Below are 27,961 nucleotides of genomic sequence, written 5' to 3' on the forward strand. Positions count from 1 at the left end.
TTACCCCAAAAATGCAAAGACGGTTCAACATACGAAAATCAATAAATGTGATCAAGGACAAAAAGCATATGATCATTTTGATACGTGCTGAAAAAGTATTTGGTGAAATGTAACATTCCTTCATGATAAAAACTCCTAACAAATTGGATATAGAAAGAAAATACCTCAACATGATAAAAGCGCTACATTACAAACCTACATGAAAGATCACACTGAAAGGGGGGAAATTGAAAGCCTAAGATTTGAACAAGACAAGGATACTCACTTTCACCACTTTTATTCAACCTAGCCCTGGAAGTCGTAGCCTGAGTAATTAGGCAAGAAAAAGAAACAAAGTGCATCAAAATTGTAAAAGAAGAAATGAAATTATCTTTGCAGATGACATAATCTTATTTTTAGAAAAATCTAAAGACTCTACCAAAGTTGTTCTTGGAACTGATAAATGAATTCAGTAAAGTTGCTATACACTAACAGAAATCAATCTGAAAATCAATCAAGAAAACAATCTTATTTATAATAGCTCAAAAATACCTAAGAATAAATTTAATTTAACTAAAGAAGTGAAATAATCTGTTCAAAGAAAACTACAAACCAATGATGAAAGAAATTGAAGACACACAAAAAATGGAAAGATATACTGTGCTCATTCATTGGAAAAATTGATACTGTTAAAATCTCTACACTACCCAAAATGATCTAAATAATTATTGTAATCCCTATCAAATTATGAATGACATTCTTCACAGAAACAGAAAAAAATCCTAGAATTTGTAGGGAACAAGAAAAGGCGCTAAATAGCTAAAGCAGTCCTGAACAAAAAGAACAAAGCTGGAGGCATCACATTACCTGATTTCAAATTATACTACAAAGCTATAGTAACCCAAATAACATGATAACTGGCATAAAAACAGATGCATACATCAATTGAACAAAATAGAGAACCCAGAAATAAATCCATGCATTTGCAGCCAACTCATTTTTGACAAAGGCACCAAGAACATACAATGTGGAAAAGGACAGTTTCTTTAATAAATGATGCTGGGAAAATGGGATATCTATATGAAGAAAACTGAAATGAAATTTTTGTCTTTCATCATGTACAAAAATCAACTGAAAATAGATTAAAGACTTAGGTATATGACCAAAAACTATGAAACTACTAGAAGAAAATGTTGGGAAAACAATACAGGACTTTGGTCTGAGCAAAGATTTTTTTGGGGTAAGACCTCAAAAGCACATGCAACAAAAGCAAAAACAGACAAATTTACATCAAGCTGAAAAGTTTCTGTAGAGCAAGGAAACAATCAACAAATTAAAAAGACAACCTATAGGATAGGAGAAAATATTTGCAAACTATCCATCTGGCAAGGAAATAATAACCAGAATATATAATGAGCTCAAACATCTCAATAGTAAAACCCCTCAAATAATTCAATTAAAAAATGGACCAAACACCTGAATAGACATTTCTCAAAACATGGCATACAAATGACCAACAGATAAACGAAAAAAATATTCAACACCTTTAGTCATTAGGGAAATGCAAATCAAAACCACATTGAGGTTATACCTTACCCAAGTTAAAATGGCTATTATCTCAAAAACAAAATTAAAAAAATGCTGGCAAGGGTGCAGAGAAAGGGAAATGCTGCCACACTGTTGGTGGAAATGCAAAGTAATATAGCAATTAGAAGAAAGAGTATGGAGAGTCTTCAAAATACTAAAGTAGAACTACCATATAATCTAGCAGTCCCACTGCTGGGTATATTTTCAAAAGAAAAGAAATCAGTATGTAGAAGTGATAGCTGCATTCCTGTTTTTTTTTTTTTGTGTGTGTATGTGTGTGTGTGTGTGTGTGTGTGCAAATGATCTCAATAGTTACCCAAGTGTCCACCATTGGATGAATGGATAAAGAAAATGTAGTGTATATACACAATGGAATATTATGCAGCCATAAAAAGAAATGATACTATCATTTGCAGGAACATAGATGGAACTGAAGGCATTATTTTAAGTGAAATAAGTCAGATGTAGAAAAATATCCTACGTCCTAGCTCATATGGGGAGCTAAACAAGTTGATCTCATGGAGTCAGAAAGGAGAATGGTGGTTACTAGAGATTGGGAATAGAAGGAAGTGGGTATGGGGAGGCGGCAAAAAGAGAAGTTGGTTAATGAATACAAAAATACAGTTAAATGGAAGAAATAAGTTCTAGTATTTGATAGTACTGTAGTGATATAGTTTGGATGCTTGCCCCCTCCAAATCTCAGGTCAAAATGTGGTCCCCAGTGTTGAAGCGAGGCCCGCTGGGAGGTGTTTGGATCATGGGGAATGGATTTCTCATGAATGGCTTAGTGCCATCCTCTTGCTGGTGAGTGAGTTCTCATGAGATCTGGTTGTTTAAAAGTGTGTGGCAGCTCACCCCTGTGCCTCTTGCTTTTGCTTTCACCATGTGACATGCTGGCTCCCTGTTGCCTTGCACAATGATTAAAAGCTTCCTGAGGCCCTTATCAGAAGCAGATGCCAGAACCACACTTCTTATACAGCCTGCAGAATTGTAAGCTTATTAAACTTCTTTTCTCTGTAAATTACCCAGTCTCAGATATTTCTTTATAGCAATGCGAAAATGGTCTTATACAAGTAGGGAGATTATAGTTAATAATATATTGTATATTTCAAGATAGCTAGAGGAGAAGAATTGTAATGTTTCTAACACAAAGAAAAGATGAATGTTTGAGGTTATGGGTATCCCAGTCACCCTGATTACATGTATCAAAATTTCACATGTGCCCCACAAATATGTATAATGATTATATATCAAGAAAAAAAAAACCAAAATAAACAAACAAAAACTACAAGAGCTCACTTGGGAAGGTGACATGTCTATTATCAAGTCATCCCAGAACATAGGTCATGAAGCAACATGGTGATATTCTATCAGAATTGTCAAAATTATGTAGACATAGTGTGAAGAGAGTCTTGTGGCTTACCTTAAAAGAGATTTCATACTGTTCTCCTCCCCAGATTTCTAAACCTGGATCATAGCCACCCAATTCCCAAAACCATTTCCGATCCACAGCAAAGAGACCTCCAGCCATAACAGGAGACCTGTGAAATGAACAAAATAATCTTTAAAGGACTGTGAACATGAAAGAAAATAGCATTTTGCTTGGGAAAAAGGAAAATTCAAGTTATGTTTTAGTGGTCAGCTGTGTGGAGCTTTACAGCACTGGTTTTCTGTAAGTGGATATAGGGTTCTCATTGGGTCTCTCACTGAAATGGACGTGGGTGGGGAGGGAGAAAGAATCCTTGTGAGCATTAAACATTTGCAGTTCAGGTCTTAATGCAACAATTGCCCTGCAGAGCCACATTTGCTCCATTTGTTTATCATTAGCAAGAAATATTAATACATGAGTAGTAATAACCCAGAAAGTAAAAAATATCACTCCATTTTATGGTTTTTCCTTAAACTGAAAGGAGTCTTATACTATCAGACAGATAAAAGCATTGAAAACCCGTTTGTAGACAGTATCTTTGAGTAATATTTCAGTATGCATTCACCAAGCATCTACTATGAACAGGTCATGTCCAATTTATAAACTACAAATCAGCTGGTTAGAATAAAATAAGCAACCAGAATTGGTTGTTCAATGTGCCAAAGCTGGAATTTAAACTAAGTCTTTTCTTTTTATACTGTTCATTTTAGGCCTTCTCTGCCTTTCTAAGAAATATTAATTTTGGTTAAATAATAATTTTAAGTATTCCACTCCTGCGAGGATGCATTTCAGTCATGTTATTGTGTAATAAGATAATTATAACCATTTGGTGGGTCCTGCCCCAGATATTTTTGCAGTTCAAAGGTGCTCTTATTTTTTTTTGACTGCTCACTATACGCTGGGCTAAAGGATAAAAATCTATACCTAATTACCTTGATCAATCCTCACAACAATCCTATGAACAAGATCCCTATGCACGGTTTGAGGAATCACGCAGAAGAGGTGGAATGCTGCCCAAGGCTAAGGCTAGTGTGTGGTGAGGCTGGGCTCGGGCTCTTCACCACAACACTGTTTCTGTTTCAATGTTTGGAGGTGAAGAGACATAATTACATACAAACAGATATAGAACAGAGAACACCTCTACGCAGATCGAGCAAATCGATCAAAACACATAACTGATTTGACAGTTTTGAAAAATTTTTTTAAAAAGAAGGATATTTATAAATAAAAGTACCAAATTTTACATGTTGATATACATGAAAAGATCTGCATAACCGTAGTAGACACCAATTTATTGATTAACTGAGAACTTAGTCTTGGTAATGCTTTATACGAGGCACTTGGGGAACATAACCTGAATCTGTCTAAGTGTATTATATATTTCAAAGACTTTGCAGGCTAAGATGGTACTTGATTTAATTACTTCAGTCTAGGAATTTTTTTTTGAAGGTGTAGGCTTTATGTAGATGAAGAGATTACAAGACTGGAAGAGAGATTAAGGTTTTTCCCCAGGAAAGTGGGCAGAATTCAGAAAATAATATAAAGAAACTCTCTCACGTATTTTTTTCTTTTAATAAAACTTCTAGAATCAGATGTGCCTTACTTTATCTCTCTCTCTAGCAGTCTGAACTTTTCCCATTTTGTGCCCACTGAATTTCAGAGTGGAATTACAACTGGAGCTGCAACAAACTAGGATTGCAACATTTATCGAGTGCAGTTCCCCAAAGAACACTTAACCAAGTGTAACCAGTGCTTCTGCAAGGGTTGGTTATAAGTAGTCAGAAATTCTCTGTCTTATTTAATCTGAACTGCAAATAGAAAGGTCTCAAGTCATACAAATATATTTTCATTTCATTGTGTAAAACATGAGACAAAGTGCACCAAAACTTACACTGTGCACAATGAATCTCAAAACTAGAACTATCATTGGTATATTATTACAGACCTTGGGCAAGAAAAATTCTAAATTGAATTTTTACTGCAAATTGTTAGAAACACAATAATCTTGTTTTCTTAATGAGTTTATAAAAAAAATCCATGCAGTGTATTGTAGGTTATTTTAGACATATAATAACATAAATTCAGATGAATCTTCTGTACCTTCATTGATGTTCCTACAAAGCCCTAAATAAATGAGTATCTCCTATCTTGATTGATGTGAACGACAGATAGGAGATAAACTTTTTATTTATTCTATTTATGTATTTACTCATACTTGTCCATGAGTTTTAAAAACAGCTTAATTGTTGTTGTAATTGACATACAATTGATTGTACATATTTTCAGTATACAATTTGATAGGTTTTGACTTGTGTGTATCTCCGTGCAGCCATCACTGAAAATGAACCTATCTGTCATTTGTCAAAATTTTCTCATGCCTCTTTGTAATCTCTTCTCATTTCCTTCCAACAGGCAATGACTGATCTGCTTCCTGTCACTGCAGATCAGTCTGCACTTTCTACAATTTTGTGTACATATAATTATACAGTATATACTTTTTGGGGGGTCTGGCTTCTTTTATTCAGTATAACTATTTTGAGATTCATCCATGCTGTAGCATGTATAGATAGGTTATTATTTTTAAATTGCAGAGTGGTATTCTATTTGCATGAATTTACCACGTTTGATTATCCATTCACCTGTTGATGAACATTTGAGTTGTTCCCAGTTTGGGGCTATTACAAATGAAGCTGCCATGAACTTTGTGTATGAATCTTCGTGTGGATGTGTGCTTTCATTTCTCCTGGGAAGATTCCTAGAAGTGGAATAACTAGACAATATAGTAGGTATGTGTCTAATCTTTCAAGAAACTGCCAGACTGGAAGCAATGTTGAGCTCCATTTGCTTCATGTCCTCACCAATACTTGTTATGGTCTGTCTTTTAAAGTTTAGTCAGGATAATAGGTGTATAGTGGTATCTTCTTTTGGTTGTAGTTTGCATTTCCGTAATCATTAATAATGTTAATGTGTTTGTATCATTTCTCTTTTTCCCTAGTAAGTCTGGCAAGAGGCTTATCAATTTTATTAATCTGCTAAAATAACTAATTTTTGGTTTCATTGATTTTCTCTATTGTTTTTCTGTTTTATATGTCATTGATTTCTTTTTAGTCTTTTATTATTTTAGTTCTTTTATTATTTTAGTCTTTTATTATTTTAATTCTTCTGCTTACTTTGGATTTAATTTGCTCTTTCTCTAATTACTTAAGGTGGAAACTGAGATAACTGATTTGAGATTTTTTTTCTAATACAAGTGTTTAGTACTGTAAATCTCCTCCTAAGACTACATCATGTTCTTATTTTCATTCAGTTCAAAATATTTTCTAATTTCTCTTTTGTTTTATTTTTTGATCTATAGGTTACATAGACGTATATAACTTAGTTTCCAAATATTTGGGAAATTTTTTGGAGATTCTTTGGTTATTAATTTCCAATTTAATTCCATTGTGGTCAGAGAATACACTTTGTATGACTTGAATTCTTTTAAATTTATTGTGACATTTTAATGGCTTAGAATATGGTCTATCTTAGTAAATGTTCCATGCATATGTGAAAAGGTTGTGTGTTCTGTTCCTGTTGGATAGAATGTTGTATAAGTATTTATTAGGTCAAGTTGTTTGATAGTGTTGTTCAAATCTCCTATATTCTTATTGATTTTCTGTCTCCTTGATGTATCAATTACTGAGAGAGGGGTATTAAAATCTCTGACTATAATTCTGGATTTTTTTATTTCTTCCTGCTATTCTGTCAGTTGTTTGCATCATGTTTCTGTAGCTCTCTTAATAGGTACATAAATGTTCAGGCTTTTTTTTTGTTATTGATGAATTAACTTTATTATCTCTATAAAATGACTTTTATTATCCCTAACAACATTCTTGGCTCTGTCATGTATTTTGTCTTGATGTTAGTATAGTCAGTCTAGCTGTATTTGGATTTGCGTTATCTGAATACTAGTATCTATAAGTTTTTCTATCTTTTTACTTTTAAACTATTTGTGTCTTTATGCTTAAAATAGTTTCTTATAGGTAACATACAGGCATCTTGCTTTTCAACTGGGCTGTTTAGATCACTTACTTTTACTGTGACTATTCATGTGTTTAGGTTGAAATCTGTCCTATTCCTGTTTCTTTCCTATTTGTCTCATCTGTTGTTTCCTTTTCCCCTTTTTCTTTTTTTGATTAATTGAATATTGTTCATAATTTCATTTATTTTCCTTTTTGACATAACAAAACTCGTTTTTCTTCATTGTAAGTGGTTTCTTCATTATTGTAATGGTTTGTGGCATATGCCTTTCTTTTATCACAATTTGTGTTCCGGTGATATTATGTCACTGCACATATATTATAAAAAGCTTTTGAGAGTATGGCTCTATTTCTCTTTCCCCAACCTATGTCTTTGTTGTCATACATTTTACTTTTACACATGTTTTAAATCTCACATTGTATTATTAGTATTTTTGTTTAGCCAATCACCTTTTAAAATGATTTAAATGATACTTTATCATGAACATCATTTTATATAGATGAAATTATATTATGAACAGCATTTCTGTATTCTGTTGGAAACAAGTGGCTCTAAAGAGAATTTAAATTGTGATGTATTATGCACACCTGAATTTGTGGATTGAAATTCATATCCCCCCACCCAAAGAGGAGTTAACTATTGTGAAGTATTGTACTGAAGTTAACAAGGATGAATGTTTCCCTCAGATATTAAAGATAAAATGTTTTAATGTGTCACATTGTTTTATTATTGGGGGAAATGAAGAAGAGTAGTTTATTATTTTGAGCATGTTCTTCCAGTTCTTTCACTTAAAATATAATATTAATTACTTGAAACTTCAGCCATGGGTTTTTATTGCCTACAATCTCTCACTTGTTTATATTCACATTGCTTGTTTTCTTGCAAAATATTCTTGCTTTTTTTGTTTCCCTGGAAATGTTAACTCATTGCAGGTGTGTTTTAATGTGGCTCTGTGTCCATGTAACTTTTAACATATTAATATACTTTATGAATATTGCTCACACTATCACAAATTAGGGTTTGAGTTTTGCTACTAATACTAACCTGCTATCTATGAGATGCCTTTTAAAATTAATGTGACCATGAAGAAACGTGTTCTTACGGAAGATTTTTTTTTTTTTTATTCTACAGGCCATAGAAATACATGACTTTTCTGAATATTTAATGGAAATCAGTTTTCTATTTTATGTTAAGTCTGTTGAATAAGGTAATAAATATGCTTTCCTTTTTACTTAGGGTATAGTAGTTTACTTTTCTACAGCAATTTTTATATTCTGAGCTTAGCTAAATTGTAAATTAACAAGGCTATAATGTAAAGTGTACCAGAACCATTCTTCATTTGGTATCAGGAAAAAACTCTTTATGTTGAATGCGTTTTTTAAAGTGTGTACTTGGTCATCTTCTCTAAACCAAGATGCAGTACTTAATGCTTGTAGCCTTGAGTGACTTCTACAGTATTCTAAGGAGTTGCTCATCTTCCTAATATTCTCTATTTCACATATTGACTCTTTATGCCATAAATTAAAAACATAGTGGAGTTTAATTTTTAAAAAATTTCTTTGGCTTATTTTTGCCTACTTTCTCACATTTTCAGATAACATTATTTCAAATTTTAATGTATCTGGTATGATCTTTGGGGTTCAGAATAATAAAAAATGACATCATATTGAAAGATAAACATACATAAAGAAATTTTTTAAAAATTTACCTACTGTTAAAACTTAGGTCCAGTAAGTGAAAGGAGACTGCCACCTTGGCCTCTTAGAAAATAAAATGGCTCACAATTTCCATCCATTTCAATGGCCACAGTGAGCATTCGGACATGTGGCTTGCAATGTGAATTTGATCAGCAATGAAACGGCATAGTTTTCCTCAGGACTCAGTCCAGCCAAGTCAATAAACATAAAGATAAACCACATAATTTTCAATTATTTAACCAGAAATCTTTAGTTGGTCCATGACTCAGAACATTTGCAGCTAAAATATAATTATTTTCAACTAGAATTCAATTGTGGAGTAAAATGATATTTCAAATTAAAACACTATTTTTAAACACTTTTGTCCTTGGAAGTATGAAAGCATTGCTTAAGTTAGAATTTTAAAAAGAGTGGCTAAATAACTACAGATACATTTATTTGTATAATTTATCTTTAAAAATTACCATTTTTGTATAATTTCTTTACTTTGTTATGGTGTCATGAGGTACTATGAGGATGAGAGAGAACTACTGTTCTCCTGGTATGTAAGGAGATGGTCACTCTAGGGGCAAAGAATGAAGCTGATCCTGGGCTGGCAGAAATGTTTCCTCTTTGAAAGATCAAGATGCAGAAGTGGAGGAAAAATTGGATTCCAATCATAGGAGGCTGTGCTTTCTCCTGACTCATCCACCTTGGAACTATGGATGTATAACGGGAAAAATGGCTCTGATAGCATGGGAACTACACAAATTGGGTAAGTGAAGAGGCTTCCCACCGAGTGCCCAGGCCTGTGCCCAGAGTCAGCAGTGCTGAGTAAACCGAGGCTTACTCTGCTCGATGGACTCTGAGTAAGTCCTATCAAATAAGTGACTGGTCCATGTCCTAGCGGTATTACACTTCTTACTTCTTCCACTAGACTGCACCAGGCTGTTGGAATTTTTGTTTTTTAAACAGGAATAAGTGGCAACAACAGCAAAAATAGCAACAAACAGAGGTTTTCTGCTTTTCTTTCTCAGAAACAACAGTTAACTTGGATTGTATCCCAGGAATGAGGGGTTCTTTGACTTACCAGTAGAGGACGGACTCTCAGAGTAATAGCACTAACAAGAGGGGGATCTCAGAGTTGTTAAATCTGAACTAAATGGAATGTGACTCTATGTTAGATGGTAAGAATGACGATCCAGTGAATCATGGCTTCTGTGTCCGTGCCCTTGCGTGGTACACTCCCACATCGACTGGCTTGGCCAGGTGACTTGGTTTAGCCAACATCAACAAATGTGGTGCAAGCGCAGGTCTTGTGCATTGAGGCTTGCATTCCCTCCTACTGCTTCAGGAAGCCTGTTAGAGACTCGTCGCCCAGATGACAATCAGCACCAACTACCAGGTATGCAAATGAGACCGTCTTAGATCACCCAGCTCCAGTTGAACCACCAATGCCCAGCACCCCATGAGAGACTCCAGGCACAGGGCGACCGACTGTCCCGGTTTCCTTGAGACTGATGAGTCTCCTGGGATGCTGAACTTTTAGTACTAAAACTGGGAAAGTCTCAGTGGAACAAGAAAAATTGTTCACCCTATTTAAGAGGCCAATAGAACAACCATTTAGTTAAGCTTTGTCTGAATTTCTGACCCTAAGAACAGTGAATCAACAAAATAGTTGCTGTTTTAAGCCACTGAGTTCTGGGATGGTTTGTTGTGTACCCATAGAGAGCGGATAACAGGACTCATTTTGAGATTTAGGCTCTTAGAGGAAGATGTATTAGCATTTCCATTATGCTACTGTTAGATGAAAATAGTCCTTGATAGAGACAGGGTTTTGGGCAGTTGCTTTATTTCTAAAGTCTTTCTGAAATAGGCTCACTGTTTTTGGGTAATTTTGAAAAGTTATCTGCACTCGTACCCTAGGGTATATTGCAATGCGTAACTGGATTTACTGGATTTCAGAGCTGCTTAAAATGAAAGTAGAGGCCACTCTTAAAAATAAAAAAAAGCTCTCTGTTTTCCTAGATTTACAAATGTAAATGTTAATGTTTAGAAAAGAGTTAGTAGAAAAGGAATAAGGCCAGCTAGTTATCCAAAAGCAGGTGGCGGAATTATGACTTTTCAGCTTTTTGGATAAGATGAGGAAGAAAACAAAATTATAAATCATGGTATAAATTTTGTGCTATTTTGTACCATGATTTATAATTCTGTTTTTATCACACACTAAAGACATATAATACTGTTATGGTTTAAAAGGTTTTATAAGATTGAATATGCTTTTTGCTGCTTACTTCATATGTAGAATAGTAGACGCCTCTGTGAAAAGATATAAAGACTTGATGGAAACCGTGTGTATGTCAGTAGCAATTATATAAGGCATTAAACCAAACTATAGCCATAAATATTGTGTGATAGCCTCGGTTTGATGCTTCAATTAAGTCGTTGGTTCTGAAGTGGCTCAGAATATCGCTATCTCCATATCTTCAGTGGTTGGCACTGATCTTTACACGAGATGAAATTGAAAACTCTGGATGCCAAAAACCTACATCAACAATGTCTTAGTGGGTACAAGAGGTAAATGGATAAAATGCTGTAAAGACCATCCAGGCCAAATCAGTGCTGGCTATGCCCCTGTACTGGATTGCCACACAGCTCACATTGCATGCAAGTTTGCTGAGCTGAAGGAAAAGATTGATCGCCATTCTGGTAAAAAGCTGGAAGATGGCCCTAAATTCTTGAAGTCTGGTGATGCTGCCATCGTTGATATGGTTCCTGGCAAGCCCATGTGTGTTGAGAGCTTCTCAGACTATCCACCTCTCGGTCGCTTTGCTGTTCGTGATATGAGACAGACAGTTGCCGTGGGTGTCATCAAAGCAGTGGACAAGAAGGCTGCTGGAGCTGGCAGGGTCACCAAGTCTGCCCAGAAAGCTCAGAAGGCTAAATGAATATTATCCCTAATACCTGCCACCTCAGTCTTAATCAGTGGTGGAGGAAGAACGGTCTCAGAACTGTTTGTTTCAATTGGCCATTTAAGTTTAGTAGTAAAAGACTGGTTAGTGATAACAATGCATCGTAAAACCTTCAGAAGGAAAGGAGAATGTTTTGTGGACCACTTTGGTTTTCTTTTTTTCGTGTGGCAGTTTTAAGTTATTAGTTTTTAAAATCAGTACTTTTAATGGAAACAACTTGACCAAAAATTTGTCACAGAATTTTGAGACCCATTAAAAAAGTTTAATGAGAAAAAAAAAAAAGATTTTTTCAGTCTTAGTCCTCTGTTATGTGACCAAGATGTTTTGTCCCTCAGTTACTCTTCTGTGACTAAAAATGGTGTGTGTGTGTGTGTGTGCGTGTGTGTGTGTGTGTGTATGAGCAAATGGATGATCTAACAACAATGGAGGGTTCCAAAATTCCCTTCCTCGTTCCTACCGTGAGTAACAGATGGCTTCGCCTCGTGGATAGGGATACCTTTCCTGCTGTTCAGTAGGTGCGTGCTAAACAATTTACTGGGGTCACTGACATCTCCACTCCTAAAAATGGCAGAACACATCTGGTCTCCTTTGATGATATTTCCTCAAAGGTGTCTGGGGACATACAAAGAAAATAAATGCTTATTTTCTTAAGTCATTTCTTGTCCATTTCTCTCTGAGAAATGAGAGGGATTGGAATCTTGGCTTAACATATAGATTTGGGTTTCTTTTTATATTCCAAAATTATGCCCCTAGTCGAATTATCCAGCAATTCTTATTGGATTCATTCATTTCTAATTTCTAAGTGACCTCAGATTTATATTACATAATAAGATAATGACCTTGGTGATGTTTCGATTATTAATCATTTTCTTATGCAATCTAAACAGTGCAAACTCACCCTGCCTAAGAGAAGAAGTGAGGTCACATTAACTCTAATAACCAGAAGACAATGGTCTTTGGTTCCATCTGTGTGATAGCAGCGCTTCAGTGTTTTGCCTCTTGGATTTTCCTGGTTTTCTGAGAGTGCCCAGGGAGGTGACTGTGTCCTCAGAAACAAGTCTGCTCATGCATTTCTCCTCTGGCCCATGAAGGCACCTTGCTACTGTGCCTGTTGCTAGCCCCCTTCAGCTGGCAGTTGCTCTGCTAGCTGTGGTCATGCCCTGTTGCTGGTCCCCTTGAGTGGCCTTCCTGGGGAAGGTCACCTGGAACCAAGGCCTAGAGCTGTAGGCTTGAGTGCCAAAACCACACTGTGAATGCCCAGAGCTTCAAAGAGCCTTCTGTCAACACAACTTTCTCTTGCTCTCCTCAGGAGCCACCACACAGTCCCTCAGGCTAGACAGGAGCAGATGCCATCGCGTCACCTTGAGGTTCTCCTTGTTGCCTTTTGCTAAATGCTTCTCTAATTCTTTAGCTTAAAAACATTGCCAACCACACCCCTATTGACATGTGACACATGTAAATAGATGCCCCAGGGTGTCCCCAGCTCACCAGCACTGTCAGTCTCTGAATCCCAGTTTGGGCTTAGCGAAGGTACTCAGCTTCTCTTACGTAAAACATAGATTAGATATCATAACGTGATCAGGATGGGGACTCCGAAACCTTCCTGTTTCCCTCCTCATTTGTCCTCCAACATGACCTTTGCTCCTTTTTAAATTCACAGTTTGGCACCGAGGGGTCCCTGAGACCCTGATACAATGTTGATGAGTGCACACTACTGAGATTCAGCTTCTGCGTATCGTTTTGATTCTAGTCTATCTGTTTCACATTCCCTTATGTTCTCCATCCAACCCTGGAAGGGTCCTTTCCCATTACTTTCCCCTCTTTAGTCCAGGCTCTTATCTCTCCCATCAACACCAACATCAGAATGTGATGTGAAGTGGCAGAGCAAATCACTGACTTCATCAGTAATGGAGACCGTTAAAAGCTGAAAGTCCCCAGCTTAGAGTGGAGAGCCTTTTTTCTTGGATACAAATGTAACTTTTCATTCATGGGATAAATGCTTGTTATTAAAATCCAAGCATGCTTGAAACTGCAGGAAAGCTTGTTTTATGCTTCATTTATTTGATACACATTTGACAGTTTCTTCTTATGAAAACATTACTCTCTCATCTTAGTAAGGCAGGCAAAATATGCTTTTTCTCTACAGCACTGATTGCAACTCAAAGGCAATTTTGGTCTCATTTCCTGACACTTTATATCAAGCAAAAATTTACTGCATGTGGCATGGATTTTTAATACCTCTGATCAGCCCTTTACCTTTTAATAAATTTATACTGTACGTTCACACCTGCTTAATGACCTTAATTTCTTAAAACAACAATCAAAAAAACAGGGCCTGAGGAAAAGAGTCTATAACTTATCAAAAGTCTGGAAGAAAGCATCACCTTATTTGCCCCTCTGGTCAAGCCTATCCACAAAGAAATTTCATCTAACTCTATATGACAGGAGGGAAACACAGCACCCTTTTTATGCTCTGTTCCTATCTGTCCTGTGTCCCTCATGATCTATGGCAGCTTTGAAACATGTTCACAAAATGTTAAACTTTTTTCCTATTGAGAAGTGGGGTCTGTGTCCCTCCTTTTGAATCCCAGTGGCATTGTGGGTGCTCTGACCCATACAGGATGGCAGACTTGACTCCCTGTGACTTCTGAGGTGCTTTATGAAAGACCATGTAGCTCATGTCTTGTTTGTTGGAACATTTGTTCTTGGAGCTCTGAGCTATCATGAGATAATGTAGCCTACATGGAAGCCACTAGGATAGGAGGAAGCACAGAATGTTGATAGTCTTTGTAACACATGAAGTAGCAGGGCTTTGATTGGGAACTTTCAGTTGTTATTCTTCCCTCCATTATGGAGACTGATGGAAGAGTCTTTTCTTGCATAAATGCAAACACAAAACTTTGTATATAGATTCAAGGGAATTGTAGATGCTCCTGGAAGGCCAAGCCAAGAAAATTTATGAATCTTGGGTTAATAATTTCAGACAGTATGTGACTGGGTACCACTGAAAAATTTTAATTAGGAGACTCATACATGCAGGTTTCTGTTTTCGATAGCGTACTCGGATGGCATAGAGAGGGTGAGTTTGCCAGTGACAAGACCAGAGCAGAGAGCCCCATTAGGAGGTAATGGCAGTCCAGAAGAGATGAGGCACTTTTGCTAGTACTGTGGAAACAAAGATAAATTGGATGAATATTTAAGAGGTAAAACTGGCAGGATGTAGCGATTGATAGGAGAGATGGGGTGGGATAGGCCTGCAACTAGTTAAGAAAAGAGAAAGTACAGGTGTAATGGAAACAGAAAATATCAAGCTAACATTACAGTTTTGGGTCAGAAAGTGAGCTATGCCTACAAAGAAGTAAAATTTCTTTTCTGGTTTGACTCTTACACAGATTCCAAAAGTAACCAGGGAAAATGAGTTCCAAGAGTGTTTCTTGTAGTTATTCTTTGGAACAATCTCCTGAGGCTAAACAATGTGCTATTCTTTTTTAAAAGGATGACTTATTTGGATGGATATTTTTGCATTTTTCTTTATTTAAGGCCTCATTGTAGTGCATCTTGCATTTTTAGGAGAAGGTATTTGCGCTAAAACTCAAGCATGCTGATTTAGAAATCACACTTAAGATAGAAATGCTTAAAATAATTGAGAAGAACAGAAGGTAATTGGAATAAACTTCTACTAATTTGTCCTAACTGAGGAGAAGGGCAGTCAAAATTCATCAAAATCAGAAGTATAGGATGCTGTTTTCATTCACATTTTTATCCTAAAATAATCTGAGGAAAAAAATTAGTTTTTCCCCCCACAATCAACATAATTGCTTTCTATTTCTGCTCTGAAAATTAGCATGGAAGATACATGTAATCAAAATTCTATTTCTTATGACCACTGTGGACAAAAATCAGTGTTGTTGTAGCAGAAGTGAATCCCCAAATATCTCCCTAAATTTTTGTTTAGAATATACTAAATTTTATCAGTCTCTCCTAACTGACCTCTGAGAAACAATCGTACCATTTGCCTTGAAGGGCAATTTTGAATGGTATTCCTCAACTTTTACATATACAATATAATACTTGCCTGTACACACACACACACACACACACACACACACACACACACACCCCAGAGTCAGAGACTATAGATCCTACTGCTCTTTCTTTTGGGCTAAAAAGTGTGCATGTGAAGTGTGGAACATGCATGCCTAAAGGCTATGACATTTTTCTACTAATAAAATATGGAAAAAGAATGAAGGAAAAGTAAGTCAGTATAGCCATGTCTAAAGTGTCTATTTGTTGGGTCCATTTCCTGCTTGGGAAGACTGAGACACAGGCGGGCACGTAAATCTGTCTCTGTCGGGGCACATTCATCACTCACAATGGAGTTTCTGAAAACAAGGTAAGAACAGCTTATGGGGAGGCCAGTTTGAAATGTTCAAGAACCTGGAGGAAATAAAATAAAAACTTTATTTTCATCTTTATTATCTCCAGAGGAAGGGACAAAAGCCGGGAGTCAGAAGGAGTTGTTTAAGAAGTCCCGGCCCTTGGCATGGTTTGGGACTAGAAGTAATTAGGGTATGGAGCAGAAACTCTGTGAAGAGAGAGAGGCAAAGTCTTCCCTTCATACCTCCTTACTTAAAAAAAAATTTTTGGCATTTGTAATTGTAGCCTCCCAACTCTGTGAGACAGCAGATGAAATACTCTGTGTCTGAACGAAACATGTTTGAAAATCATTTGTAAGCATATCCACATTTAATGTCAGTATGAAAATGCACCCTCAGTTGTCCTTGTCTCTTTTGTAACTTATTTTCAGTGGGTCCAGAGAATACCATACAAGTTAACATGGTATTTATTCCATGATACTTTCTGAGTAAGCATTTTCTTGTTTTAATCTTGGTCACATTTCTCTAATTATCCTGAAATGAATTTATCATGTACCTGTAATACTGTTAAAGTTATCATCAGTAAACCAGGTGTCTCTGTCATAGGCTGATCTGAACTGTTCAATGATCTCCAAATCACAGCAGTATCTGCTTTGCTCTGTAGCTCACACTGCCCTCTAACTTGTTCTGTTGCAGCTAAAAGTTCATAAAACTATTCCTCATAAAAGGGGCCAAAGAGAGAAATGCACACAGGCCCTGGGCCAAAGCGACCTGAAATGGTCTTGTGTTGTAAAATACAGAAGAAATGGATTCTTTGCCCTGATGTAATAAAAAAAATACTTGACAATTTTAAACCCACCAGTAACAAAAATATGTACAACTACAGCAGTAAAAGGACAATATAGAAATTCGTTCAGGCTGGACATGGTGGTTTAAGCCTGTAATACTAGTGGTTTGGCAGGCTGAGGGAGGAACATTACTTGAGGCCAGGAGTTCAAAATCAGTCCGGACAACATACTAAGACCCATCTTGAAAAGCAAATAAAACCTTAAAGAAAATTAAAATATAAATTGGTTCAAATAGTAGGTTCTTTTTGACTTCTAGGGTCTTTATGATCCTTAAATATTCTTGTGGTTTCCAGGGAAAATAGTTAGGGGCACACTGGAATTTCTATCTTTTTATAAACACCTGATGATGATGATGATGATGATGATGATGACAGTAAAGGTGACCTGGACCCCTGTATTTCAGAGCAAATACCAGGGTGTGTGGACTAAGGGAAAAGAAGAAGGGAATTAAGAAATCAAAGAAGTTAAGAACAATTCACTCTGTATCATGAGTGGGCTATGTCATGTCTTTGTCTATTTGGGTGAGTCTCTCTAGAGCCCAAGAGGGGGTGACTCACATACTATGAATATATTGATTATGCATGGGTTGATTGCTCCATTTCCAGAGTAGAGGGTAGAGTCTGCTTCATGGGAACCAAATAGAATGAGGATGGAGGAGGGAATTGTTCCCAGAGGGAAATCAGGGTGTGGGTACCAGAAGATAGTAAAAGGATGTAGACTGGCATCTAAATAGAAAGAGACTATAGTCTTTCCTCACAAGTAATTATACCTTAGATAACATTGGAAATAAGTTCACATTATGTTGAGAGTGAGTGGTAAGGATTGAACATAGAGTAGTGGTGAGGAGCCTAGACCTGGGAACCAGACTGATGTGGGGATAGAAAAGCCCACCCCACTTTTCTCATGGAGAAATCCCACCTCTGCATGCACTTTATGCTCCAGACCTTTCTGCAGGCCATAACCTTCTTGGTCCCTTCCCTTTTTCTGTCCTTTTCCCCAGATGTCTTGCAGATTTTTCCTGAAGCACACTCTCTCAAGAAATCAAATGTACCCAAATCTGTGTCTTAAGCTGTGCTTCCAGACAACGCCACCTAGGTCAGTTTCCTTACTGTTTATTACTTACTTTAGGAATTTATATTATGTGGATTTGGCTTATATTCATCATTTTAAACTTGTCTTCTTAGGTGTTTTGTATTTTAAATTTACTAGCGGCCAGAAATTACTTGCAGTAGAATTCTTCTGTTCTCTTGACTGAATACAATTTTCTTATCCACACTTTCTGCTATTTAAAGACAACTCCGTGCTTTCCAACATGGAATATTCTCAGATACACCAAATAAATCAATTATTTGGAATTAGATCTAGTATTTAATGTCCACACAGTTAGTGGAATGCACAAGATGTAACTACACATTAACAGGTTGTCATGGAGCATGTCAGCCTAATAGATTATGGTGTGCTGAGAGGTAGTGGCCAGAACAAATTTTAGAAGGAAGGGTTGTGTTCCTCGGTTCATTTGTTCAATGACCTCCGGTCCCAGGATTAAAAACAGGAAAGAAAAGCAAAAGGGAAAAAGTGCTCAGTATTTTAGGTTTGTGTAGTACTCCATGAATGGCCAAACCTTCTATGTACAATTTCATCTGATGCTTAGACCAGTGCTCAAGCACAGAGTGTTGTTCTCATATGGGAACTGGGTCCCACGGATGCCCAGCACAAAGTGCTTCCACTGGAAGTTTCAGAGACAGGTCCAAATGCAGACTGGATGATTCCCAGACTGGTGCCCCTGTTATATTCCACCAGTGAAGTAGCTAGATAAATTTACATTTCTATTTGCCCTAGTAATTCTTGGAATTTATAGAGATTGCAAAGGTCCACTGGTGCATTGTTCTCAAGCATAAGAGTATGCATCTTAAAAGCAGGTTTTCTCTGTTATGGAAAGGGAGACAATTAACATTTCAACTGCCTGGATTCTTTCTTCCTAGGAGATTTTTATATCAGATGTTCATATACTTTTTCTTTTTTTTTGTTCATATTCTTTTTCATCTCCCTAAATATTACAGTATTTTTCTCTGCCTAGCTCCCAAAGATGCTGAGAAGATAAAGTGCGAAAAAGAATCTCCCACGTGCTTTGACCTGCTTGGAGGCAGCGTCTCCATTTAAGTTGGGTGGCATTAGCTCTAAGAGCCTGTGGTTATTGCACAGTGTTGTGAGGGACTTTGCAGGACTTGAACCATTTATCTATATTTATGCATACCTTCAGGCATTGTAAATTGCAGTCGCCAGGTCACCCCTGGCTTCTAAATATTCAGTTTTGGCTGTAAATAGAACAGACCACTGCATGTAGCTCATTTTATTCACTGCTATGTTCTGATAATATAAAAGTAGAGCCCAAAGAATCCTCTTCTGGCTTTTGTAAAATGATGTTTATTAGCAACCCCTTGGGGGACTGAATATACAGAGTAGGTGTGGAAGAGGGGACTCTCCCCTTATTTCTGCCTATGCATCAATTTATGTTAAGCACGGACTAAACTTAACTGCATGTTTCAGGTGTCCTTACTCTGCTGCCACTCCAATGGATGGTTCAGATAACCATATTCTGAGGATATGCTTTCCTCCCTGTGTGATCATAATGTTTTCTGTTCCCTACAGCTGAAAAAGAGAAAGCCATTCATTTTGCTGAATGTCATGGGTCACAGGTATACCTGCCTGTGCTACAAAGATAGGGAAGTCTGGCCATGTGATGAAGCCTGATACCTCTGGAGAATTAAAGCTCTGCTGTTGGCCTTAGTGGCGAAGAAAATGAGGCACTCAGAAAGCATTGTGTACCTTCATCTCCTTTGCCCTCCCCACATTGTAGAGGTGATGTAGGCTGAGACTAAATATGGACAAATCAGCAACACCAGGAAGATTTCACTCTATTGCTGTTTGGGAAGCCCATTTCTGCCCTCATTTTTCTTCCTGTTGCCATGCTCCTATGCCCTGATGCAGTAAGATAGAGCTTCTTCTTGCTCTGGAGAACTGCCAATCCTCTTTGGTTTTCTGATTGTCTTCAGATGTACCACCTCTGTCCTCTAAAATTCATTCCACAAACACCTACTCAGCATCTACTAAGCCATGTCAGGAAGTGCACTCCACAGTAGACTTGTCACTTTATAGCACCGGTGGCAGAGATACTCATTACAATATAAGTAGGGGGATATTATACCCTTTTTGTCCCAGAGTAATGATTAATAACACCCTCTTTTATTCTTAGGAGTAATGATTAATAACACCCTCTTTTATTCTTAAGAGTGTCTCCTTTTGGACAACTAATACATGAAGGTCAAGTTTAGCATACTCAGAAAATTTTGAAAATTCCATTTCTTCCAGATAACTTTCTCACACTTTTAAAGATGGAATGAGAGTTCCCTTCTACATACTTCCATGAACCTGTCATGGCATTTGCTATTCCACTCTAACCTGTATCCTCTCTGAGGAAAAGATCTGCATTCTCAGACATCGATTTATTCTCTTTTTTTTTTTTCTATTTTCCTGATTATCTATAAATGTTCCGGCTCTAATTTGTTTTGATGTTTTTTGTTTCAAAGTGTATTTGAAATAGAATCCAAAAAGCCCTATATATTGCTGTCGACTAATTATAAGGTTTTTTTTTTTGAAGAAAAAAAAGCAAGAAAGAAAGAGAGAAAGAAAAAAAAGAACGAAGAAGAGGAAGAAAAAGGAAGAGAAAGAGGGAGAGAGAATGGGAGTATTGCTTTATTGCCCAGGCTAGAATGCAGTCTAAAAATGGGAATTGAAAATCTCTTTTATGCCAATAATTGTGCTTAACAATGGAGACAGGAAGGAATAATTTCCTTCTCATTTGCCATTGGACTGACACACAGAACGCACTTAATTTTTGATTGAAGCCATTATTAAATTCATAGCACAAGTCCATACTACAGACAGGGATGTGGGTCAGGGAAAGTGGTCCAGAGAAAGACGTGTCTGTTAGAGCCTTGAAGGATGGGTAGGAATTGGCTGGGGAAAGGCAGGGCCATTCAGACGGAGCGGCAGCATCCTCACTGTAAGCGGTAGGAGAAACCACAGGACACGGCAGAATCTTAGGGTGTGAGGGCCGGGAAAAAGGCGAGGAGGTGGTACATTACCTGACAAGTAAGTGCAGGCTGGTTGAGGGGAAGGATTGTGTGTAATGCTAAAGAATTTGGACCTTGTCAGGTAATGTATCAATAACCAACAATGATCATCCCCTAACTATATGCCAGGCACTGGGCTAAGTGCTTTGCCTATTTTATCTCAATCTATTCTCACAACTCCCCTGTGAGTTAGATATAGTTCTTATTCCTACTGGACAATTGAAAAACTCAGGTTAAAGAGTTTCAGTGATCTGACTGATGTTACATGGTTGTGTGGATTTGAATCAAGAGAGTCTGACACCAAAACCTAGCCTATGCTCCTTCTCTCTCTCTCTCTCTTTCTCCCCACCTCTTTCCCCTCTCTCATGTACACACTCACACACACCATCCCAGAGTCAGTGAGGATTTACTGAAGGGCTTAAAGCTGGAAATGGCATCATCCGATTTCTATTTTAGAGAAGCCATATAGGGAGATATTTGGGATTCTAAGTTTGGAGCAGGATACCTGAACTGGTATCCTAGGTGGGAAGGCTAGGAGGTTGTACAGGCATGCAAGTGGGAAGGGTGAGAATGTGATCCATGGTGGAGGCTGGGAAGAAGGAAAGAGTCCAAGAGATTGTGAGCACATAGGATCACCAGAAGTTGAAAGAGAGATTGAAAATGTGGTTTCACTTGGAAGGTTTTGTGTCTTTGGAAATCAGGTGGGTTGCAGTGCAATTCCTGGAAACTCAGAGTCAGGCATGGAAACAGGTGAGATTGTGAGTTCAGTTTAGGGCATGTTTGATTTGAGTTGTCTGTGCAATATCCAAATGGATTTATTAAATAGGTAGTAGAATGTGCAGGACTGGGGACTCTGGAGAAAGACCTGTCGTAGTGGTGCAGATGTCTGTAGATGTAGGAGCCATCAGCATAAAATCAGATGAAAAGACCCAGGATAAAGATGGAGTGAGAACTGAACAGGCCCAAAACATGAGAAAACTAGAGGCTCGTGAAGGAGAGAGGAGAGAGACAGGGGGAAAGTCGGGACAAAATAATGTCATAGATGCAAAGGGAAGAGAGAGAGAGAGCAAGAGGAGGTGATATAAAATGGGCTAATGGGTGAGTGAGGTGATTCATGCCTGTAATCCCAGCACTTTGGGAGGCCGAGGCACGGGGATCATGAGGTCAGGAGATCAAAAACATCTTGGCCAACATGGTGAAACCCTGTCTCTACTAAAAATACAAAAATTTTCTGGGTGTGGTGGCGTGCACCTGTACTTCCCAGCTACTCAGGAGGCTGAGGTAGGAGAATCCCTTGAACCTGGGAGATGGAGGTTGCAGTGAGCTGAGATCACGCCACTGCACTGCAACCTGGAGACTTGTGACAGAGTGAGACTCTGCCTCAGAAAGAAAAAAAAAGTCTAATGTATCTTTTACAAAATAACTAAACAGGGATTTATGTACATATTTTAAAAGTTTGCAAGTTAAATATGTACATAAAGTATCAGAATTATAGTTGACGTTCAGCTCATTAATCAAAAGTCTAACATTATCTGACTACTAACATATACCTTAATTTAAACTTACTGTTATCATTGATTTAAAGTTTTTGCTTTTGGGAAACAGAAAGACTTCAGCCAAAATTTCTGCAAATGTCATCCAAACCAGCTGTCACTTTTACTCTACTGAAAGAGGTTCTGAATATTATCAGGATTGTATAGTCTTGTGGTTCTGTGCATGGGACTTTCTGAACAAATAGCGTTTATCTTGATGTCATCAGCCCAGTTCATCTGGATCAAATAGTGCAGTGTCAGCACTTTTATGGAATGGGTCACTGGATCCAGATGAAGAAAAATTGAAGTTATTGTGCCCTAGTGCTCCAGCCCTTTCTCTGTGACAGCAGTTTTGTCCTTGTCCTTGATACAGATATTTGAAACACTCAAGTCTAATGAATTTTCTGCTCTGCCTGGAAATGTTCCCTTGGTGGCACATGGCAAACTTGAAAAAATATTGTAAAGGTTATCAAAGGTTAATAGTTTCTCAACTTCTTTTTTTTTTTTTTTTCTAGGAAGATAACAAAACCCAAATCCTTTCAGACAAATGAATCCAAGAATGCAACTATAATTATAACAGTGACACTCTATGGGTATTGTTCCCCTGATAATTTGCCTTTATCTAAAAGTTTTACTTTATTTATGTTAATATCTGTCCCCTTCCAAAATAATTTTAAATACTTTTAATAAGAGGAATATGTACAAATATAGGTAAGATAGAAATAGAACATCAAAGACCATGTAAAAAAAAGGAAACAAAGATTCTATAACTCCAATCTAATATATGTGATATGCCTTAACATCACATGCAACTTTAAATTTCTAATAGATTCATATAAGGTTTCTCTTAATGATCTGGAACTACTGTTAGTCAACATTTTCCCATTTTATCTTAAGCAGCCCTATAAACAGATGACTATATATTATAGGTGAAAAAAACTGAAATAGAGGTATCATGGCTTTTCCAAGGGAAACAGCAAACTATCATATAAGCAGAATGGAACCATACAAAAATTACTTATGCCACCTTCTAAATAGTGACAGATAATTTTTGATTAATTTCACAAATTATTCTATCTTCTCAAATTATCCTATTTCTTCCTTCTTATGGTTTTTCCAACACTGTAAGCTGTTTTTCAGCTTACTAGGTGAGCTCCATTCTACTTATTTATAATTCTGGCTAGGACAGGGCAGAAAGCATTGATGAATGCTATGGGTGGGTTACTGTGTGCTTTAAGGAAGGAGTTAAGGAGCAGACAAAGGGAGAAAGGGTCTCAGAAGGAAGCATGTGCTGGGATTCTTAAGTCAGGAAGCAAGAGCTTGTTGGTAGGTGTATTAGTCTGTCCTCATGCTTCTAATAAAGACATACCTGAGACTGGGTAATTTATAAGAGAAAGAGGTTTGATTGACTCATAATTCCACATGGCTGGGGAGGCCTCAAAATCATAGCAGAAGGCAAATGAGGAACAAAGTCATGTCTTACAAAGAGGCAGGCAAGTGAACGTGTGCAGTAGAACTCCCATTTACAAAACCAACAGATTTCATGAGACTTATTCACTATCATGAGAACAGTGTGGGAAAGGCCCACCATCATGAATCAATTACCTCCCACTGGGTCCCTCCCAGGACATATGGGAACTATGGAAGCTACAGTTTAAGATGAGACTTGGGTGGGGACACAGCCAAACCATATAATTCCACCTCTAGCTCCTCCCAAATCTCATATCCTCAAATTTCAAAACCAATCATGCCTTTTCAAAAGTTCCCCCAAAGTCTTAACTCATTTCACCATTAACTCAAAAGTTCACAGTTCACAGCATTAACTCAAAAGTCCATAGTTCAAAGTCTCATCTAAGACAAGTCAAGTCTCTTCTGGCTATGAGCCTGTAAAAACAAAAGCAAGTTAGTCAATTCCTAGATACAATGGGGGTACAGGCATTGGGTAAATACAGCCATTCCAAATGGGAGAAATTGGCCAAAATGAAGGGGCTACCAGCTCCATGCCCATCTGAAATTCAGTGGGGCAGTCAAATCTTAAAGCTCCAAAATGATCTCCTTTGACTCCATGTCTCACATCCAGGTCACACTGATACAAGAGATAAGCCTTGGGCAGCTCTACCTGTGTGTATTTGCAGGGTTCTGCCCCTTTCCTGGCTGCTTTCTCTGGCTGGTGTTGAGTGCCTGTGGCTTTTCCAAGTGCATGGTGCAAGCTTCAGTGGATCTACCATTCTGGGCTCTGGAGGATGGTGGCACTCTTTTCACAGCTCCACTAGATAGTGCCCCAGTGGGGACTCTGTGTGGGAGCTCTGACCCCACATTTCTCTTCTGCACCACCCTAGCAGAGGTTCTCCATGAGGGCCCTGCCCACGTAGCAAACTTTTGCCTGAACATCCACGCATTTCCATTTCCATATGTCCTCTGGAATCTAGGTAGAGGTTCCCAAACCTCAATTCTTGACTTCTGAGCACCTGCAGGCTCAACACCACTGGATGCCACTAAGGCTTGGGGCCTGTCCTTCCAAAGCCACAGCCCAAGCTGTATCTTGGCCCCTTTTAGCCATGCTAGAGTGGCTGTGATGCAGGACACCAAGTCCTGAGGCTGCACAAAGCAGGGTGTACTGGGCCCAGCCCAGGAAACCATTTTTCCCTCCTAGGCACCTGGGCTTGTGATGGGAGGGGCTGCTGTGAAGTTCTCTGACATGCCCTGGAGACATTTTCCCTGTTGTCTTATTGATTAATATTTGGCTCATTACTTATGCAAATTTCTACAGCTGGCTTAAACTTCTCCCCAGAAAATGGGTTTTTCTTTTCTGTTTTTTTTTTTTTTTTGAAACAGAATATTGATCTATTGTCCAGGCTGGAGTGCAGTGGCATGATCTCAGCTCACTGCAACCTCCGCCTTCCAGGTTCAAGCAATTCTTCTGCCCAAGCCTCCCGAGTAGCTGAGACTACAGGTGTGCACCACCACGCCTGGCTAATTTTTTTTTGTATTTTTAGTAGAGACAGGTTTTCACCATATTAGTCAGGCTAGTCTCGAACTCTTGACCTTGTGATCTGCCCACCTTGGACTCCCAAGGGTTTTTCTTTTCTATCCCTTCATCAGGCTGCAAATTTTCCAAACTTTTATGCTCTACTTCCTCTTGAACACTTTGTTGCTTAGAAATTTCTTCTGCCGGATACCCTAAATAACCTCTCTCAAGATCAAAGTTCCACAGATCTCTGGGGCAGAGGCTAAATGCCACCAGTCTCTTTGCATAGCAAGAGTGACCTTTGCTCCAGTTCCCAACAAGTTCCTCATCTCCATCCTGGACCACCTCAACCTGGATGTTATTGTCCATATCACTATCAGCATTTTGATCAAAGCTATTCAACAAGTCTCTAGGACGTTCCAAACTTTCCCACATCTTCCTGTCTTCTGAGCTCTGCAAATCTCTAAGAAGTTCCAAACTTTCCCACATTTTCCTGTCTTCTTCTGAGCCCTCAAAACAGTTCCAACCTCTGCTTGTTACCCAGTTCCAGAGTCACTTCCACATTTTTGGGTCTTTTTACAGAAACACCCCACCCTATCAATATCAATTTACTGTATTAGTCTGTTCTCATGCTGCTAATAAAGACATACCTGAGACTGGGTAATTTAATAGGAAAGAGATTTAATTGACTCATAGTTCCACATGGCTGGGCAGGCCTCACAATTATGATGAAAGGTGAATGAGGAGCAAGGTCATGTCTTACATGGTGGCAGGCAAGAGAGTGTGTGCAGGGAAACTTCCCTTTATAAAACCATCAGATGTCCTGAGACTTATTCACTATCATGAGAACAGCATGGGAAAGAACCACCCCCATGATCCAATTACCTCCCACTGGATCCCTCCCATGACATGTGGGAATTATGGGTGCTACAATTCGAGATGAAATTTGGGTGGGGACACAGCCAAACCATTTGGTAGAACTGAGCTAAAGTTTAAAATCCACAGCAGGCATGCTACCAGGCTCACTCTTACAAGTAATCTCCACCTTTATTCTCTTCCTATTTTGAAGAAGACATTGATTTCATCAAGGTAACCACAGTTGTCTTATTCAAGTACTTAGGATCTGTACCTGGATTAATGGAGGAAGTGAAAGTTTCTTCTGAGTAGTTGCTTTGAAATGGGCTCAAATGACAGAATACACACACACACACACACACACACACACACACACACACACACACACAAGCAAAAGCCAAGCCAGACAACACCCATACATAGCAAAGTTTTTCCAGAAACAGGTTTAGGCATAACCAACTGATGAAACAGGAAGTTTATTTCTCACCAGCTTATCCTTAAATCTCACCTAACCCAATGCAGTCTAAAATACATTCTCTGCTAAATGAAGTTTCTAAATATTAGTTTATATGTCCTATCAATCATTTTGAAAAACATAGTCTTCATTTTTATATGACAAAAGAAAATAGCATCCAAGTTTCTCTTCTGTAAGCTAAGCATGATGCCTTGAGTTGTAGATTGTTTTTCCCAAGTTTATCAATATTGCTGATTGACAGAGTGATATTTATATGAAGAGGCCATATGGGATTCTGTATCCACTTAAGCATTTATTAAGCATAGCACTTATTAAATAAAAACAGTCAGAATTATCAGGGAAAGATTATTTCCAAGTTGATAAGAATTATTGTGAAGTAGCAGTGTAAAAATCACCTACAAGATGTACTAATGGCTGAGTATGATGCCAGTGATTTAAGCATCATTAATGTGATTTGGTTTTAACTGCTACATTTTAGTAACAATTTTAGGCATCATTTTTGTATGTATTTTCCTTGCAAATATTATTTAGAAACATCTTCTCTTACTTCCCTTATAAGCAATATAGTAAGATACAGTTTATTTCTATGTAATATTTATTAGTTTTCCTGGTTTCCTCAGCACTTTTTGATAGAAGATCTGGTTATTTAATAAGTACATTATGACATGCTTCCACATCACATTTCTTTTGAAACAAAGAACAGGTGTTCTGAGTCATAGAGGTTATTTCTTTTAAGTAAAAGGCTGGGGATATTCAACCTCAATAAATATACTTCTTTGTTGCTGAGAAATAAAGATTAATACCATCCAATTTTAGTATATTGCAAATGCATTTCATCTTAATGTATTTAGAAGCAACTAGATGCTAGTTTTTGTCATTATGCTTGGACTCAATTTTCTTTAAAACAAAAAGCTGTCTAATTTTCAGCTCCTGAACAAAATTAACTATGAATGCTATATTCCTTAGTATCATATGCTGCAGATCATAAGTATTTGAGTCAGAAGTAGTCTATGTCCTCAAATTGGTTACAACCTTATCAATGAACAATATATGTGCAATACTGAAATATACACAGAACCTATAAAGTGTAAAACACGATGTTTGTAACATT

General features: G+C 37.7%; 1 protein-coding gene across 1 annotated transcript in view; it reads right to left on the reverse strand.

Annotated features, from left to right (window-relative positions):
• GALNTL6 (polypeptide N-acetylgalactosaminyltransferase like 6) overlaps positions 1 to 27,961 on the reverse strand; it is a 1,235,246-nt gene that overhangs the window by 146,217 nt on the left and 1,061,068 nt on the right. The window contains exon 7 of the mRNA XM_012454670.2: positions 2,990 to 3,107. Within this exon, the coding sequence (XP_012310093.1) occupies positions 2,990 to 3,107 (118 nt within the window). The remainder of the gene's footprint in view (positions 1 to 2,989; positions 3,108 to 27,961) is intronic.

The sequence above is a fragment of the Aotus nancymaae genome, unplaced genomic scaffold (genome assembly GCF_030222135.1).
Source record: "Aotus nancymaae isolate 86718 unplaced genomic scaffold, 86718_ANA_hifiasm-v0.15.2.pri h1tg000115l, whole genome shotgun sequence".
NCBI lineage: Eukaryota > Metazoa > Chordata > Mammalia > Primates > Aotidae > Aotus > Aotus nancymaae.